General features: G+C 37.5%; 1 protein-coding gene across 2 annotated transcripts in view; it reads right to left on the bottom strand.

Moving 5' to 3' along the window:
- DCTN4 (dynactin subunit 4) overlaps window positions 1-19379 on the bottom strand; it is a 30047-nt gene extending 10668 nt beyond the window's left edge. The window contains exons 1-9 of one of the 2 annotated variants that reach the window (XM_019798470.2): window positions 19208-19379; window positions 16258-16328; window positions 13913-14091; window positions 9268-9311; window positions 8217-8324; window positions 7070-7090; window positions 6594-6667; window positions 6254-6366; window positions 5847-5956 (exon numbers count right to left, since the gene is read on the bottom strand). In XM_019798470.2, coding sequence (XP_019654029.1) covers window positions 5847-5956; window positions 6254-6366; window positions 6594-6667; window positions 7070-7090; window positions 8217-8324; window positions 9268-9311; window positions 13913-14091; window positions 16258-16328; window positions 19208-19342 — 855 coding nt within the window. In that variant the 5' untranslated portion in view covers window positions 19343-19379. The remainder of the gene's footprint in view (window positions 1-5846; window positions 5957-6253; window positions 6367-6593; window positions 6668-7069; window positions 7091-8216; window positions 8325-9267; window positions 9312-13912; window positions 14092-16257; window positions 16329-19207) is intronic. The other variant, XM_002918137.4, reaches the window with a different exon arrangement.
- Window positions 19380-19932: the final 553 nt, after the last annotated feature.

Below are 19932 nucleotides of genomic sequence, written 5' to 3'. Positions count from 1 at the left end.
AAAAATCTTAAAAAAAAATAAATCCAAGTAGTGTGATTTCAGATCCCATGCTTTAAAATACGGTAACAATTTTTACTTTCTTGAACGGGTACTACATACACCTGGTTAAAAAAATTTCTTAACAGTACAAAACAGGTACAGTGTAAAGGTACCCATTCCTTGTCCCCTTATCCTCCTCCCCAGAGCCCTACCAGTATCTCATGTGTTTTCTCACAAACAGCTTGTGCACACACAAGTACATACACACATTGTCTTTTTTACAGTAACATAAAAGGGAGCATTTTATACACTCTTCTGCCCTTTGCTTTTTTACTTACCAATCTTGGAACTCCATCCCAGCACACACAGAGCCACCTCTGTACCCTACCATAATCATTTCTGTAACTTATTCAACCATACCCAAATTGATGGATGTCTAGGATGTTTCCAAGATTTTGCTACTGTAAGTAACACAGCAATGAGTATTCTTGTACATCAGTCATTTCCCACATGTGTTAACTTTTGCTAATCTGGTAACTATCAAATGGTATCTCACTGTAGTTTTTTTTTTTTTTTTTTTTTTTTTTTTTTTTAAACAAGCAGGGGGAGTGGGAGAGGAAGAAGCAGGCTCACAGCAGAGGAGCCTGACGTGGGGCTCGATCCCATAACGCCGGGATCACGCCCTGAGCCGAAGGCAGACGCTTAACCGCTGTGCCACCCAGGCGCCCCCTCACTGTAGTTTTAACAGACATTTCTCTGATTACTGTAGAGTATCTTTCATGTTTACTGGCTATTGGGATCTCCTCCGACATGACTTGTAGGTTACTATTTACTGGGTATTCACATACTGGATATCTTTACCTTACTAATCTGCTGAAGTCCTTTACATGTTCTGGACATTAATCCTTTAATTATATATCTTACAAATTACTTTTCCCAGGCTATGGCCTATCTTTTCATTACCACGGGGTTTCTTTGGAGTGCAGGTTTAAGTTTTAATGTGTCAACAATAAATTATTGTCCTTATAGTTTGTGCTGATTTGTCTTATTTATGGAATACTCCCCTATCCAGAAGTCAAAGATTTTCTTCTGTTTCCTTCTATAAGTTTTGCTCCTCATATTTGCTCATTAAAGTTTCTAATGTTCCAGGGCACCTGGGTGGTTCAGTCGGTTAAGTATCTGCCTTCGGGTCAGGTCATGATCTCAGGGTCCTGGGACTGAACCTCGCACTCGCTGCTCAGTGGGGGGTCTGCTTCTCCCTCTCCCCCTCCCTCCGCTTATGCACTCTTCTAATAAATAAAAATTATCTTTAAAAAAAAAATAAAGTTTCTAATGTTCCTGAAATTGACTCTTTGTGTATGGTGTGAGACATAGATCCAATTTTATTTTCATGTAATTATCTGACCTAGCAAAATTTAACAGGCTATTCTTTACCCAAAGATCTGCAATGCTGTATTTAGTAAATACCAAGTTCCCTCACACCCATGAGTCTGTTTCTGCTTTCTCTATTCTGTTCCAAGTCTATTAATCTACATATATATGCATACTGAAAAAATGTTTTGTTTATACACACACATTTTAATTTTCCTTCCCCCCTCCCTTACACAAAAAGCTGTGTACTTGCCACACACCATGCTTTTTGCATTTAAAAATATGCCCCGTATTAATACATTCTATTTTAGAGTTATAGTACTCACTGCATGGATGTACCGTAATATGCACATTTTGGTTTGTATTTGTGGAGGTTTATCTACCCTGAAGATAGATGGTCTATAGGAAACTGCTTATTTACTTTTGGTTTATATGGTGTATTACACAGTCAACATGAATTTTGTATAGAGTTTTATTTACATATTAAAATTTACTATCATTAATCTTCTTAAAGGAATCGACTTTCGGTTTTATTGCTCTTTTCTATTTTACAGTGGTTCTTAATTCATTAGTATCCTCTTCCTTCAAGTTTCTTTGTACTTCCTTTGCTGTTCTTTTTCTAACTTCTTGAAATGGCTGCTGAAATCACTGATCTTTTATTTCTTTTCTAATATATAGATTTACTTCTAAGCATGGCCTTAGTTGCATCCTGCAAATTTTGCTCTATAGGAATGACTAATTCCTAACTAAACTGCATTATGATCAAATAATATACCTAATCATGTCATCTTTTAAACAATGCTGAGACTGACTTTATGACCAGTATACAGTTAATTTTTATACATGCTCTGTGTGTACCTGGAAAGACGTATATTCTGCAGATATTGGGTACATGTTTGTTCTCTCAGTTACCAAGAGAAGCATGTTAAATTTCCCCAAATCATTTGTCTACTAATGTAATTTTCTCAAATGTTTATGTATTTTGAGTCTACATTATTTACAGTATACAATTTTAGAACTGTTACATCTTCTTTGTGAATTATTTCCTTTATGAATTATCCCTCCATTTAAAAATTTAGTATTTACACAATCCATCTTTCCCATCTATCTTCACTTCCAACCTTTCTGAATTCTGTTTATGTTTCTTGTGATTAGCATGTAATGAGTAGTTGCATTTTGTAGGGTTTTCTTATTTAGTCTTTTAACAGAAGGATTTAGTTCACTGGCACAGTGAGATATCTGGCTGTAAATCTATCTCATTACATGCTCTCTATTTGAACCACCGGTTTTGTCCTTTTCCCTCTTTTCTTTTTGTACATAGCCTTTGTCAAGCCGAGAGAGTTCTGTATTCTTGTTTTTGAAAGTCCTATTTTTTTTTATCATGAATAGGTATTGGATTTTGTCAAATGCCTTTTCTGCACCTGTCAATAGGATCATGTGATTTTTTTTTTTTTTAATTCTGTTGATGTGATGGATTACAGTAATTTTCAAATGTTGAACCAGCCTTGCCTCCCAGGTATAAATCCCACTTGGTCATGGTGTATAATTCTTTTAATACTTTTTTGGATTTGATTTGTTAGTATTTTGTTGAGAATTTCTGTATCTATGTTCATGAGAGATACTGCTTTGTAGTTTTCTTGTAATGTTTGCCTGCTTGGTACCAGGGTAATGCTGGCCTCATAAAATGAATTAGGAAGTATTCCTTTGCTTGTATCTTCTAAAAGACATTATAAGAATTGGTATAATTATGTGGTAGAATTCACCCATGAACACAAGTGAGCATGGGACTTTCTGTTTTGGAAGATTATTAATTATTGATTCAATTTCTTATTTAATACATATAGGTCTATTCAGATCATACTTTTCTTCTTGTGTGAATTTTGGCAGATTGCGTCTTTCAAAAAATAGTCCTTTTTATCTAGGTTATCAAATTTGTGGGCATAAAGTTGTTCACAGTGTTATCCTTATTATCCTTTAATTTTCATAGATCTCTTTTTCATTTCTGACTAGTAAAGCATGCCCTCTTTTTTCCTAGGAGGCCTGAAGAGAGGCTTATCAATTTTATTGGTCTTTTCAAAGAACTAACTTTTGGTTTTGTTGATTTTCTCAATTTGAGTTACTATTTTCAATTTCATTGATCTCTGCTTGAAATTTTTTTTTTTTTTTTTAAAGATTTTATTTATTTATTTGACAGAGATAGAGACAGCCAGTGAGAGAGGGAACACAAGCAGGGGGAGTGGGAGAGGAAGAAGCAGGCTCACAGCAGAGGAGCCTGATGTGGGGCTCGATCCCATAACGCCGGGATCACGCCCTGAGCTGAAGGCAGACGCTTAACCGCTGTGCCACCCAGGCACCCCGAAATTTTTTTTTTTTTAAAGATTTATTTATTTTAGAGCGAGTGAGCAAGCAGAAGGGCAGGGGGCAGAGGGAAAGAATTCTGAAGCAGCTACAGGATTCAAGCAGAAATGCAGAAATGTGTTGTTTAATCTCCACATACTTGGAGACTTTCTGGTTTTCTAGAACACTTTCTAGGTTTCTCTTACTTTCTAGTTTAATCCTATAGCGGTCTGACAGTAGAAATTGTATGATTTCTGTTCTTTTAAATTTAAGGGTCTTTTTTGTTTGTTTGTTTTTTATGGTCCAGAAATGTAGACTGCCTTGGTGAATGTTCCAGGTAAGCTTGAGAAAAATGTGTATTCTGCTGTTGTTAGATCAAGCAGTCTACAAATGCCAATTTTATCTAGAGATCAATGGTGTTGAGTTTAGCTATGTCCTTATTGATTTTCTACCTGCTGGATCTGTCCATTTCTAAGAAGGGGGTGATGAAGTCTCCAACTATGAGAGTGGATTCATCTATTTCTCCTCGCAGCTCTATCAGTTTTTGCCTCACATAGTTTGGCACTATTGTTAGGCATATACACGTTAAGAATTGCTACGCCTTCCTGGAAAATTAACCCCTTTATCATTATCTGATGCCCTTCTTTATCCCTGTTAATTTTACTATGAAATCTGCTCTATCTGAAACTAATATAGCTACTCTTGCTCTCCAGTGAGTAGTGTCAGCATGGTATATCTGTTTCCATCTGTTTACTTTTAAACTGTATGTGTCTTTATACTTAAAGTGAGTTTTTCCTTCATTTATTTTTAAATATCTGTTAAGTATAGTTGACACACAATGTTACATTAGTTTCAGGTGTACAACATAGTGATTCAACATTCCTATATGCTATGCTATGCTCACAAGCATAGCTACCATCTGTCACCATACAACGCTATTACAATATCATTTAACTATATTCCTATGCTAAGCCTTTTATTCCTATCATTTATTCATTGCATAACTAGAAGCCTGTATCTTTTTTTTAGAAAGCTTTTTCATTAGAGAAATTTTCTAACATATGCAAAATACAAAGTAGTATTAGAAATTCCTAGGTACATGTGACCTAGCTTTAATAATTAGCAGCTTGTTAGCAACAATGGCGAATCTTGTTTCATCTATACTCTCACCCATTCACCATGCCTATTTTGAAACAAACATCATACATCATGTCATTTCATCCATAAGTATTTTGGTATATATCTATAAAAGATAAAGATATTTTTAAAAATAACAATATTATTTTCCCTAAAAAACATGAAAAGTTCTTTTAATAGCATCAAAAATCCAGCTAGTGTTTAAATTTCTCCAATGGTTTCATAAATGTTTCTTCCATTCCTCCCTCCCTCCCTCCCTGGGTCCTCTCTTCTTAGGTTTTGTTTGAATTGGGATTTAAATGAAGTCTATACACCGTGTTTCGTTGATATGCCTCTCAGGTCTCTTCTAACCTAGAGCTGTGTTGTTAACGGTAGCCACTAGTCACATGTGGTTATTTAATTAGCAAAAATGAAAGATTTAGAACCTCAGTGCACTGTCACATTTCAAGTGCTCAACAGCAACATGTGGCTAATGGCTACCATGTTGGGCTGTGCATACACAGAACACTCCCCTCATCAGAGAAAGTTCTGAATAGCACTGATCTAAAAGGTTTCTTTTCCTTTTTTTTTTTTTTTTTGGTTTTCTTTTACAATTTATTTATTGAAGAAACTCAGTTGTTTGTTTTATAAATTCATAAAGGCTGCATTTTGCTCATGTTTCTTCTCTCTTGCTTTCTTTTAAATTATTTTTTTACTACTCCTCTTTGTTTCCTCTCTACCAGCCTAAAAGTTATATTCTTTCACTATTCTTTTAGGGGTTAGTGCTCTGAACTTATTAACCTTCAGGTACTTCAGTTTCCACATGAATAGAACAGGGATAACAATAGTACCTACATCTCATAGTTGTGAGGATTTTTATCTTAAAAGCATTAAAATGGTGCCTGGACACCAAGTAGATTCTCTAAAAGCATTTTTCATATTTATTTCATTCCAGAAGTTTCGATATTGGCCAGATACCAATGTTTAATTTATTTCTGCTTTTCTCTTGTACAAATGGTAACTCTACAGAAAGGAATGATTACCCGACAGCGCAGGGACCGTTTGATCAGAAGATGTTTGTGACGAGGATAGAGCTGCGAAGCACAAACTGGCTGGAAGTCGGGCTGCAAGAGGCGCTGCTGAAGGGTGGTCACTAGGATGAAAGGCAGAAACCAGGCTTAGTTTATAATGACTCGCTCAAAATCAGACTTATATGAGATAATCGCATGAAACAACACTTCCTTTGTGAATAGTTCTTCAAAAAACCACAACAGAGAAATTTGACATTTTAAAGTTCTTCAAATGATTATATGTATTTCATTTGTTACTTCATTTATTTCACTACCGACAACCATGATGCCATTAAAAATCTCAAAACTCAGGGCATATTAGTAATAAAAGCAGAATTAGATGTAAAATAGAAACAAAGCAAAATAACGTAAAATATTACCCTCTGTTAAATTTACTGGTCTTGTATAGTAATCTTCAGGTAGAGGCTCCACTTCGTCTACGGCCTGAGCTGGCTCAATCTTTATCTCTTTCTGGTCCTCCCCCTCTTTAAGGCTAAAAGATAAAAAGCACGCATTTCTCAAAGGTCCACCTGGTCATTTCAAAGTCCATGATATTAATAACTGAAGTATTCTGCTATTGTAGCACATTCTTTCTCTGTTCAGGTCTTTTCTAAGCATGACAATCTTCTTCCCCAGTAGCAACTGTTTTATGTCACATTCCTTCAATACTCATTTTGATACCTGCTTTTCTCCTCAAAGCCATTTAATGTCCAAACTTACGACAGCCCGGCAAGAGTACTGATGGTTGCACCAGCTCGTGGTCGCTGAAGCCTGGTTCCAAGACCATATTTGTCCTAAACGGAGTTCAGAAATTCCAATTACAAATCCCATGTTTATACATTTTATTTATCAAAAAAAGCTTTTTGGGTAGGACAGCATGAGAAGCTCAGGGAAATAAGCAAAAAAAAAAAGCTAATTTGAAAGCTCCTTTTAAAGAAAGTAATTTGTAACCCCGTATCATCTTATTTTTAAAATAATAATAAAAGCACCAAACATGGAGACTGAAACTACATTAGTAGAGTAAAACTGAACTAAATGTGATTTTTTAAAAAACTATTAATCTAAAAATATCTAAGCGATGACTTAGACCAGAACTATGTGGAGTGTCTAAGACACATGATGAATGTCGTCTTGGAACACCAGTGATCATCTGCTAACTTCTTCAGGGTTAGCAAGAATCATAAAAGAGAACTTACCACTACATGAATAGTGTGTTGCTGTAGGCCCCCAAATAGCAGCAGGTTGCAACAGAGACAAAAAAATGCAGCATAAGACAGAAGCAAACTCATACAGCAGGCAGGTTATAAGGGAAGCTGGATGAATAATGCCTTTAATTCAAATTCCTCTCCTACATACGCTAGTGCATATACTGCTCATACCACTGGGCTATTCTGCAAATTTCATTTAGACTTCATTGAAGTCTCTAGCAAGTGTAGATGCTTTGCATGTTTTAATGTTTTATTAACTTCTAAACTAAATATTTTTATATGGACCTCACCAATCCTTAGGGTTTCAGTGGCTTAACTAATTCTCAAGCAGAAGCAGTATGACAAGTTACATTTCCTCAACGGTCAATCTACCCCACAGGACTGTTGTGAGGATTAAATATGTGAAAAGCCCTTATTAGAACAGTGCCTGACACATCACTGTCCTTCAATGACTGTTATTTATTCGATGTCAATCTGCTCGGCCCTAAGCAAGCATACAGAAAAGAAACTGTTCTATGAGAGCAAATAAAACTTGGGGAACAATAACAAAAGCTCCCAAATCCTAATCTTTTGCTTCTGGATTGGTAGCACACAAACTACTAGAGAATGACTTCCGTGAAGAATTCCTGTCAATGACACTGGCATGTATTACTATTTATTAGCCATGCAAAATGCACTGTGTAAGAGTCCGTGTTCTTCACACTGGAGAACTATAGGAAGGTGCCAGAAATAATAACCTGAGCTGGGAACCCAATACTATAGGATGTCAAAGGTAGCCTACCTGGGTTATATGAATAAAATCTAACACTTGCCCATCTTCTTCTGACTTGCCGTTTAAGAATTCTGTGGTACCTACAAAATTAAACACTAGCCCTGAGGAATAATCAGAAGAGAGAGGGCAGTGATGCAAAAAGGAACACAAATGCCCTTAAAACTCAAAGAACTCAAATAGAGTGAATGATATGGCAAAAGCCTAACTCCTGGACATAAATACCTATGATTTGAGAAACCTTTCTCTGCTACCCATCATTCAGGAATCTAAGGTCAGTGGCCACTTTCTGAAATGGTCACTGTTCTCAAGGCACACGGGTCTTGATCAATGAGCTACACACTCCTTGTTGTACCAAGTTCTCACCGAAAAAGCCAAAGGCATATAGTTTCTACGCCGTGCCAGTTTCTTGCGATCTCGCTCAACCTTCTCTTTCTGAGCAAGCTGCTGGTAATATTCAATCAGTTTGTTCATCTGTAAGAAATCAAAGACGCATGAAAAAGCTAACAGGAAATATGCAAAATTAATCAACGACAAAACTGGACATATAATGAAAAGAGTAAAGACAAATTACTACGGTGGGCAAATCTGCCCTTTTCTTCAAAGAGAATTTCTCTTCATTACTTTTCTCTGAATTATCTGCAGAATTAAAATGGAACCTTTAAGTTTAACAATGGAAAGAAATGGGCAATGAAAAGGCTTGGAAATTTCATGCCCTCTTTTCACTCCCCTTTTACTTCATTACTTATTTCCCCTTAAAACTGCTCCCATTTTTTCTGCATGACCTCATGCCTATCTATTTCTAGGAATGTGACATCTCATACTCTGTCTTTTCTCCCTCTCATAAATTTTCATTTTTAAAATATGTTTTAATCCTAAAAGCAATATATGTTAATTGTGAAAACTTCAAACAATATTAAACAGAAAGAATAAAAAGCAACACTTCTCTTTTACCTCTTGTGCCCAAGTCCACTCTTTTCCTCACTAAAAGTATCTGCAATTATCAGCTATCTTTCTTACACACAAACATGGGTATGAAATTATCTTTTGCACATATTAAAACAAAAACCCTGTGTATAGATATATAGCTTTTATATGTCTGACAATAACTATTTTTCATATAGGGGAAAATATATTATTTTATAACTTTTATTTCACTAAATACAAACACACTGTTCTCTTTTTCTGATTCACAGATAGCCTGACTACAGAATTAAAGTTACAGCTAGGTTTCTCTATTAACCTAAGCCAGACTAGAAAATACAGCCATTGTGATTTAATGTCTTAGAGAAGCACTTTCTATGTGTAATAGACACCAAAATACACATCACAGATTCCTAAGCATGTCATATCCACTGATAAAATGGAAGATCTTCAGTCTTTTTTTTAGTTCATCCTCTGACGATGCTTTACTTACCCGTTGTGTGTGAGGGTTTTCAGGTTCCTGCCAACCACCACTAGCTGCAAAACAAAGAAAAATTAAACAAATTTTCATAATTTAATATTTTTATTTTCATAAAAACACATCATCTGCAGGCTACAAAATGAAATTTAAAAACATAAAATCACAGAACTTCTAAGAAATAGTCCTATGAGTTACACAGAGCAGAACACTCAGAAATTTTCATTAAAAATAATGATGGTGACAAAGATAACCACCCCCATCACAACTACCACACACATGGCTTCTGTGCCAGTCATTTGAAATGTATTAGATTTTATTTTATACAATAACCCTCTGACATGGGGATTCTCATTATTAGTCTCATTTTACAAATGAGAAACTTGAGGCTCAGGGAGGTTAAATAACTTGCCCGAAGTCACAGAGATAGTAAGTGGTGAAGCTGGGATTCAAGCTCAAGCAGTCTGACTCTTAAGACCCTGCTCTATGTTCTATGACCTTGATTCAGAGAAGAATTTCTCACAGCACAAATCGCAATGGAAAAGATTATTCCAGAAAGCTAAAAGTAAAACCATAATGAATACAGCTGACTCCTAAATAACATGGGTTTGAACTGTGCGGGTCTGCTTATATGTGGACTTTTTTCAATAAATACAATACAGCACTGTAACCGTATTTTTAAATTTCTTTTCTAACTTACTATATTATGAAACTACATATATACAATACATATAATATACAAAATACATGTTCATCAACTGTTTATGTTATCAGTAAGGCTTCCAGTCAACAGTAAGTTGACTACTGATTAGTACTTAAGGTTTTGGGGAGTCAAAAGTTACATGCAGATTCTCGACTGCACAAAAGGAGGTCAACACATCTAACCTCTGCATTGTTCAAGGGTCAACTGTATATCTCAATAAAGCTAACCAAAAAAAGGGGAAAGAATAAACTATAATGAGATACCATTTTACAATCATCAGTTTGGAAAAATTTGAAAGAAGTCCCACAGTACTACAGCCACCAAGGATCTGGAGCAAGGGGTAGTCTACTCTTAAATTACTAGTGGGAGCAAAACCTGGGTAAGCCATTTGGAGAGCTAAAGATGCAGGCAACTTAAAACAAGCAATTTTACTTTCAATTATGCAGAGAAACCTTTACTCTTAGACTTAGGAAATACATACAGGAATACTTCTAAAAGCACTGTTGTCAAAAGCAAAAAAATGAAGGCGTAAATAAATGTCCATCAAGAAGAGACAGTAAGTAAACTGTGGTAAGTCATGGATAAATCAACTATGTATCACGAACATAATGTCCATAGAGGAAAGTTGTAGTAGGATACATATACGGTATGTCTCCATTTGTTTCATATTGAAAAAACATTCGTTAGTGGCCAAAGACATGTGGAGAAGTATAAAGACATGCATGGACACAGACAAACACTGAATTCAGGCCTGGGATGATTACTTCTCTAAGAGGCTGAGGAAGGGGGATCTAGTGGGGACATGCTACACAAGGGACTTAAACTGTTCTGGCTATGTTTAATTTCTGAAGCTGGGTGATAAATACATGAACGTGTATTATCTGTGTAAGTAAAAATAACCTTTTTTCAAAACAAAAAGGATGCTTGCTGAAGGTGACACCACACCTTCTTGCAAGAAACGGCAACAATATCCTTTAGTATGATATTCATATTTTAAAGTTGCCTTACTTAAGACAATCATGAAAAATAATTATGTGAAAGAAATGTTTTAGTTGTACTATTTTGAAAAATCTTGATGTTTTACCTAATTGCTTTAGAACTGGTAATGTATTCTGAAGAGCAATTTGGGAGATATAACGATCTCATTTCTCTGCACATTACAGACACAATGGCTTACTTATAAATAAACAAACAGTTCTAAAGTGGTTTCAGAGCTTCTCAGACACCAATGACATCATGAAAGAAAAAATTATCTGTACTCTTTAAGAGCTCCTAGTATTCAATTATTATCGTCAAGATACCCTAGAGGAGATAGATTTCTAGAAGTAAACACAGGTTTTAAGCTCTGAAATATAAATTCTCCAACCTTAATGGCTCATAATCTTAAAAAGCATAAAACATTCTCTTAAGAGTAACAGTGAGAAATCTATTTGGACTTCAGGGCTTTGTTTCTTTACCTTGACAACAAGAGACAAAAATACAAACAGAGAAAAATACACTTCAATTCACTGAGGCATACATACTCTGCCACTTTGAGGTTGTTTTTCATATTCAACTTACAACAATCATACGCAAACTCAAACAACTTACTTGCTACACTGATGTTAAAACACACAAATATTTACTGACAATCTAAAGATGCTATAGAATCTTTCTAATAAAAATCACTTTTCAGGAAATATCTATCCACCGATGAGCAACAAACAAGAGCTCAAGCATTGTAAACCAAAGAGCAAACACAACAGAATCAAGGATTAAATTTTTAAGAACAGAGTTTAAAGAAATCTGACCCATTTTTACTTCCAAATTGTATAAAAATCTATAAAAAGTTTTTACTTAAAGACTATCTTCATTTTAGTTATGTCAACTGACATAATGGGTTCATTATGGGCTTCATCATAGACTAGCAAGTAAGCTGAAATTTTAAAGATTTTATTTACTTATTTGAGAGAGAGAGCTAGCACGAGCAGGGGGGAGGTGCAGAGGGAGAGGGAAAAGAAGACTCCCCACTGAGCAGGAAGCCTGATGTGGGGCTTGATCCCAGAACCCTGGGATCATGATCACAGCCGCAGGCAGATGCCCAACTGAGCCACTCAGGCAGCCCCCAAATTGGGAATTCTTACCAAGTCTAAAAAGTTTCAGAAAATTCAATGAAATTTCAGAAAGAAAAAAGACAATGGGGAGTTAGCAATGCCACTGTTTTTATAAAAAATAAATAGCAATGCAATATTTTGAACGGACCATACAGATTTTCTACTCTCTGATATTAACCATGGAGTACAGGAAATGTAAAAATAAAGAAGTTTCTTTTAATAAAGGTAAGTGCAATCTCCATTCTGAAATGCTCAAATGATGGAAAGGTAATTAGTGCTTTAGGTGGTCTTTAGGTCAAAACACACAGTGTTTCTGTTTTACTGGTAAACATTTTGTGAAAATACATGTATCTTTGAGCATGTGTTTAATGTTCCAGGATACCTGGATATGGAAATGCTGGGCAGAAGAATAAAAGCAATTGATTTTCAATAAACGATGGAGGGGTTTTTAAGAGTATGCTATCATGATGAACCCTGAGTAATGCACAGAATTGTTGAATCACTATATTGTACACTTGAAACTAATGTTAACACTGTATGTTAACTCTACCGGAATTAAAATAAATAAATAAAATGCCATTTATTTTGTTAAAATAAACCCAAATATAAATAGGGACACTTTGGGGCACCTGGGTGGCTCAATCAAGTTAAACGTCCAACTCTTGATCTCAGCTTGAGTCCTGATCTTAGGGTCTTGAGTTCAAGCCCCATGTCTGGGGGGGAAAAAAATGGCAGGGGCAGCACTTGGGTGGTACAGTCAGCTAAGCGTCTGACTCTTGGTTTCAGCTCAGGTCGTGATCCCAGACGTGAGATCGAGCCCCAAGTTGGACTCCACACTCAGCACGGAGTTGGCTTGAGATTCTCTTTCCCTTTGCCCCTCCCACTCATGTTCTCTCTCTCTCTCTCTCAAATAAATAAAATTTAAAAAAAAAAAAAATAGGGGTGCCTGGCTGGCTCAGTGGGAGGAGCTTGTGACTCGATTTCGGGCTGTGAGTTCAAGCCCCATGCTGGCTGCAGAGCTCACTTAAATAAATATACTTTAAAAACAAATAAATAAATATAATTTTAATAAATTTTATCAAATTGCTCTCCAAGGTAGCAGTATATGAAAGAATTCTTTTGCCATATTCTTGCCAACACTTGGTACTACCAGATCTAAAAAATTTGCCAAATCAATGAAGTTTTAATTTGCATTAATAGTACAAGGCAATTTATGGATACTCGAAGTGTTGAAATAAAAAGAAAGGGTTAAAAAATATCAGGGGAGGGAAACAAAAGCTTGAGTTGTAACTTTATTAAAGGTTAAGTTCTTTCCATGGGATCTACAAGGTTTGGAGGAGTTTGGAGTCAAGATAAAGATCATTTTAACTCGACCGTGGGCCCTTCCGTGTACACATTTTGGTTATTCATCATTTTAATTTTCACTTCTGAGAGCTGCTCTTCTTATCCTTTGCCTTTGGGGCTTCTTTCTTGATTTACCAGGATTCTTCATTTTTGATTATTTATCTGTAGTCTGTTATATATGATCCAAATATTTTTCTTAGTTTGTCAGTTTTATCTTTTAAATCTGTTCATGGTGTCTTTCATCATCAGGAGTGTTTATGTTTTATGAAAAGCATTAATATTCTGATTCTAAAAAAGTGTCGTATTTAACAACGCTATTTTGCCAACTCTAAGAAAACTAAATAGTTTACCCAGTCTTAGATGAAACATTATAGTCCATAAATGTGAGAATTTGGAAACACGGAAGATTTAGCTCTGAATTTAGCTCCTCCCTTCCAACAGGTAACAGAAATAATCATCTGTGGGCAATTATAACATGGCCAATTTCACAAAATCTCACGTTGAAGTCCACCTGACTCACCCACAGATTTGTCTGCCATGCCTACATCTCTAGATGTCCAGCGACAAAATCCACAGGCTAGGTAATAGGCTTTCTTCATGGTGGTCTTGGCAGGGTCATCTGGAAGCTGTGTGGAGATGCTTGTTGCCCGAGTGGAGAGAGTGTGCATACAGCCGGGACAATCAAAGCAGTTGGCACACCTATAACACAACACAACTGTTCATTCAACAAATATTTATCAAGCTCCTGCTATGTGCCACACATTGTTCTAGGTGTCAGGAATTCGAGAGGGAACTATAAGGGAAGGCTGTCTCTCAACTAAAAAGAAATAAAAAAGTATTAAAATCTTGTTTTAAAATTTGAAAGATATTATATGTTCACTTATTTTTTTAAAAAATGCAATCATCATCAAAGTTCCTGAAGAATTAGGGCCCGACCCAATCCTATTCCAGAGGAAATCACTGTTAAACAGTCTGGATTTAACTATTTCAGTCTCTTTTTAGGTTTGTACAGACCATGAAGATTTCTGAGGAAGAGAGAGGTCACCGCTTATGCCTTTAGAGCAGTGGCACAATGAAAACTCAAGAGGCAACAACACAATAGGCTGTGATACTGGGTTTGGAAAACAACTGCTTGTTTGCTGTGCCAGAGTGCTGACACAGAAACCAAATAATGCCATCAAACTGCATCAGTCTAGGAGCAGTGCCTTGCCAGGGCTTTCTGTTCTCTCCTTAGGCACTACTCTTCCTAGTGCTCAGCCAACATTTCCCCTTGAGGGGTCCCTGTGCCTTGTTGCTTGTAACTTTTTCACCATCTTAGATTACCAAGATTTCACTTCTAGTCCTGGCCTTACTCTGAAGCTCTGTTCTACAACTCTAATTATCTGCGAAATTTTGCCATCTGGAAAACATCCTCATATAAGGATAATATGGTATCTACCTACTGTTCACTGTTCACTGATATTTTGAGGATTAAATGATAAAATTAATGTGTAGAGAGCATACAAAACAAAACAGTGTCTGGCTTATCAGGAGCTATTTTTTGGGTTCAGCAAAGAAAAGTCATAGTGGTTCACATCCATAGAGGTGTAAGGCTATGACTGGTGGCAAAGGACTTTCACGCTAAGCTAAAAACCAAATGGCACCCAGTGGCAATGAGCCACCTACTACCCAGGTCGTGGTTTTTAATACCATTTTCCAATAAAAGGAACCAGGGCTCCTTGGAGAAACGGCTAATTCAAGGACTGAGGCAGAGTCCTGGGATGAGCCTGGAATATCCTGTAGGACCAAAAAATTAAAAAATGCTCAAATGAATGAACAACCCACCCCCACCCCCCAGCCCATGCAACGATAGGGGTATATCAAAGGGATATAGGAGTCTACTGAAAGGGCTCCCAATGGTCAAAGCTGGAACAATCTGAGCAAAAAAAATAAAGTGGTACTGGATTATATCCTAAAGTATAAAATCAATATTTGTGCTTTAAATAAATGATTAAATAAACAAATAGGGGAGGAGAGAAAAATCTGCCATTCAAAAGAATTCCAAATAATGTAAGCAGAGAACCCTCACAGAGGGGGAACCTAACTTCCGGCTATTTAAGTGTCGGCTCTAAGAGTGTTTTCCTTGCAAAGAGTACAGAATAAAAAGGGAGGAAAAAAGAGTACTCTACATCGGAGAAACCTGACAAACACTAGCTCAAGCCAGATCATCAAGGCTAACAACAACAGTGATAAGTTCTATTGACAGCATGTACCCTTGGTGGGATGTAATGAAAGACGCACTTTACCTCTGTTGTTTTCCTCCCCATAACGCATTTCCCCAGCTGACAAGAAAAGCATCAGATAAATTCCATTGGAGGGACATTCTACAAAATATCTTACCAGTACTCCTCAACACTTTTAAGGTCCTCAAAACCAAGGAAAGTTTAAGAAAATGTCACAGCAAGAGAAGCCTAAAGAGACATGACTATTAAATATAACGTGGGTCTCCTAAATAGAATCCAAGAACAGAAAAAGAAGTTAGGGAAAAACTGAGGAAATCTGAATAAAATGAAGTATTTATTTAATAATAAAGTATCAATGTTGCTCATTAATTGAGGTAAATATACTACGCTCACTCGATGTTAACAATAGGGGAGACTGTATGAAGTACATAGAACTCTCTGTACCGTCTTCACAGTAATTCTTAAGTCTAAAACTGTTCTAAAATAGAAGATTTAAAAAAATCAAAGGACATTTCATCTTTGGCAAAGGTGATGCTAAAAAATGAAAACCAGCTAGTTAAAAATGAGTTAATTTCATTTGTTTTCTTACCAGCTATTAAAAAAATAGTTGAGGAAAACAGAAAAAAACAGATCCCAGTCTTACCTGTTCTTTTTTAGTTTGGCTTCAGCTGATGGCATATTTTCTAAGCAACTAGGACAATAATGGGAGTCCACCTAGAAACAAGAAATCAAAAATCAGAGGAAAAGGCACTCAGTCTAGCTTGTACATACATCTATGCCAAATAGTGAATTCTAAAATATACTATGGCAAAAACTGAGAAACCATTGATATACCAAAGGACCTAGACTGTTTTCAGCTTAGGTTTTATTTTATTTTATTTTTTTTAAAGATTTTATTTATTTTTGTGACAGAGAGACAGCCAGCGAGAGAGGGAATACAGCAGGGGAGTGGGAGAGGAAGAAGCAGGCTTCCCAGCGGAGGAGCCCAATGTGGGACTCGATCCCGGAAAGCCGGGATCACGCCCTGAGCCGAAGGCAGACGCTTAACGACTGCGCTACCCAGGCACCCCTAGGTTTTATTCTTCAACCATGTTTTTTTCTTATCTTCTGTATTTCCTAAAACCCTTCCGTTTTCTCCTTTCTGATCTTTCCTGTTCCCTTTCATCAGGACTTTATGTAATTGATGTGTTAAAAGTTGTCTGTGGAAAAGAAGAACTTATGATAATCTAATGACAGACTAATAAATAAAATAACCCAATTTGTGAAGCTGTGATCAAATATCCTTCCACCCTTTTACACTGTTTAGCTTTAATGGACTGTAATAACTTGACCACACTTAAATTGTTAAGGGAGACTTAAAAAGTTTTCTCATTACTAAAGTATTACATGTTCACAAAAGCATAAATTAACATTTACAAAATCAGCTTTAGCCAACTGATTAGAGATTTTTACATGGCAAATTAAACTACTAAGCCGGCAAGTTATCTTATTGTATTTAACTAAAAAACACAGAAGAAAATTAAATTTTAAGTTCTGAATAATTATTTTCTTTAATGTAGGCAGATCCTATTTGACAATTCCAGAACTCTAATCACCTACAGATATAAAGACAGATGTATATGAATATAAATACTATGATAGAGGGGCGCCTGGGTGGCGCAGTGGGGCACCTGGGTGGCGCAGTCGTTAAGCGTCTGCCTTTGGCTCAGGGCATGATCCCAGCATTCTGGGATCGAGCCCCACATCAGGCTCCTCCGCTATGAGCCTGCTTCTTCCTCTCCCACTCCCCCTGCTTGTGTTCCCTCTCTTGCTGGCTGTCTCTGTCAAATAAATAAATAAAATCTTTTAAAAAAAAATACTATGATAGAAACTGGCTTCTTTTTTCATCATCTGCTATATACAGGACCACCTTTGAAAAAGTCACCACTCAAATTATCTCCAGGAACATAAAACACAGTATTGCTAACTAACATTTGCACTTACTCATCATAAAAGGCAAAATATAATTTGTTCCTTCTTGTGGCTCTTTTCAAATTATGCCTGTCCCTTCATGTGCAGCTCCAATCCCAGGTTCACCATTAGAACTTTCTGGACTCCTCCAGCCCTCACTAGCCTCATCCTTCACCAAACCCTAAATGGCCTCCACTTCACAGGTGGAGGTACACACGAGTCCGTAAAAGATGCACTAAGACAGAATGTCCTAGCTCAAGATATCGTTAGGAATCATGGAGCCTGAGCTCTCTAATGACCAAGTGGGAATCTAATCCAATAAATTCTGGAGGTGTAGGTGGAGCTGGAACAGGAAAGCATCTAAAAGAAAAAGGACCTGCTAAAGAGAGACACACAAGAGAAAATGCGAATGGAGAAAAAATACAAGAAATATCATGTATATAATATGGCACTGATTTTTCTCTTTTATTACTTAACTGCTTTCTGGGACTACTCTTACTATTATGAAAAATACACCCAATAAAATTATTATTAATAATAATGTGTAAAATGGCTTATAGTATAAGACACGTTTTCATATGCATTTTTAACAGCCCAGGGATCTTCAATGAAGTTCCCTGAATCATGTTTCAAATCCTGATTTGAAAGGCTGCTGAGTTTCAAATCCTGGTCCTCCTTGCCACCCCCAAATTTTTGGCTGTGTGACCTAGGGCAAACACTGTGTCTGTTGCTTTAACTATAGTTCTTTTTTAAAAAAAGGTATTCTATTGACCTGTAGGATCATTAAAGGAATTTACATAAACCACAGGGCACATAGAAAGCACTGAATAAGCTTAACTGTTATCAGCAGCTTTTCCTTAACTAGACTGTGAGTCACTCAACAACAGGATTTATGTTTTACTCGTCTTTTAATCCCCAAAGCTTACTGAATGAACAAGATGTGAAAAGTGCTGTAGAGGCTTGGGGATTTTGTTATTTGGTACATTTCTTTCTTCTTCTTTTCTTTTTTTTTAATGGGGTGGGGTGTTGTACGTTATGAGCAATCCCACTTCCAACGCCCACTTGTGCCTGAGAAGGACAGCACCATACCCTCTAGAGAAGCGCCACAAGCTTCTTACGACAGACCTTATTCTAAGCGCTTTTCACCCAACTCGCCCCAACCCAATCTCTTCCCAGCTACGGGCCTTGGCCTGAGCCAGAAAGCACAGCAAGGCCCAGTTTCTGGACAAAAACTTCCAGGATGGGAGGGGCATGAATGAGAATGCCTGTGGGCTCCACCCTACAATCAGTCACGGAAGACGGCATATCGCCCCTCAAGTGGCCTGAATAATCACCCCCACATTTTCCTCCCCAACCCACCAAATTGCCACCCCCCCAGGAGACGGCCAGGGTCCCTAAAGTCAGGTTTGTCCAATCCGAGGGCGCTATAGAACCAAAGGTCCGCTCAGCCCCACCCAAGGCCGCTCCTTCTTTCCAAATGACAAATTATAAGCAAATTAAATCGCCAGCAAATCTGAGTGACGGAAGACATGGCCAATCAGCAAGCTAGGAAAATGACTACCCGCCAGTCGCGGTGACTAGGACGAACCCTTCCCCCCTCCTCCCCCAACACACACACACTCTTCACGGGACGACTGCATTACCTCGTGAGACACACATTCCAGCGACCGCAGCTCGCTACAATAGCGGCAGAAATAAAGCTGCGACAGTGGGGCCCGAACCTTCTTTTCTCCCTGGACTAGGTAGAGAACCCGCTCCGATTGCAGCAAGGACGCCATCTTGGCGGGGGAGGAGTCAACGACTCTCTCGCCGCGTCACGTGATCCAAGAGCCTGCGTTTGCCTTGCCGCTTTTCCTACGTCTTTCGACGGAGGCTGCGTAAGATTTCCAACCCAGTGGGGCCTGGCGCCGGGCCTAAGTCGCAGTGCGCGTGCGCAGCTGGAGATTCGCCTGTTTCTCCCCCAGCGTTTGAGTGAGCGTGTGCTGCCTGGAAGAAGTCCGACCTGTCATTAAGCACGCAATCACAGATCAAATGCAGACAGGCCAGTGCTCTCCTTTTCCTTGTTTCTTCCAGAAAGAAAGATTGCTCTTTTGTTTTATTTACAACTGCCTCTCCTGCCCTCACCTTCCAGGCCGACTTCCAGAAGGTAGATGGAGGGTCTCATGGACAGAGTGCCTTGGGAACTGGAAAGTGAATAGTCACACCAGCACTTTCTTTTTACTGTCTTGTCACTGACCTGTAGGAAATCTTCACAGACATTATCTCGTTTGCACTTTCTTAGACTGTGAGTTCCTCCACGCAGAAGCCATGTCTCATTCATTTACAGGTTTCCAGTACTTAGAATTAGGACTAAGTCTGTACTATGGGC

The sequence above is a fragment of the Ailuropoda melanoleuca genome, chromosome 3 (assembly GCF_002007445.2).
Source record: "Ailuropoda melanoleuca isolate Jingjing chromosome 3, ASM200744v2, whole genome shotgun sequence".
Lineage (NCBI taxonomy): Eukaryota > Metazoa > Chordata > Mammalia > Carnivora > Ursidae > Ailuropoda > Ailuropoda melanoleuca.
Note: the sequence above shows the minus strand (reverse complement) of the source record. Positions and strands in the feature narration are given on the sequence as shown.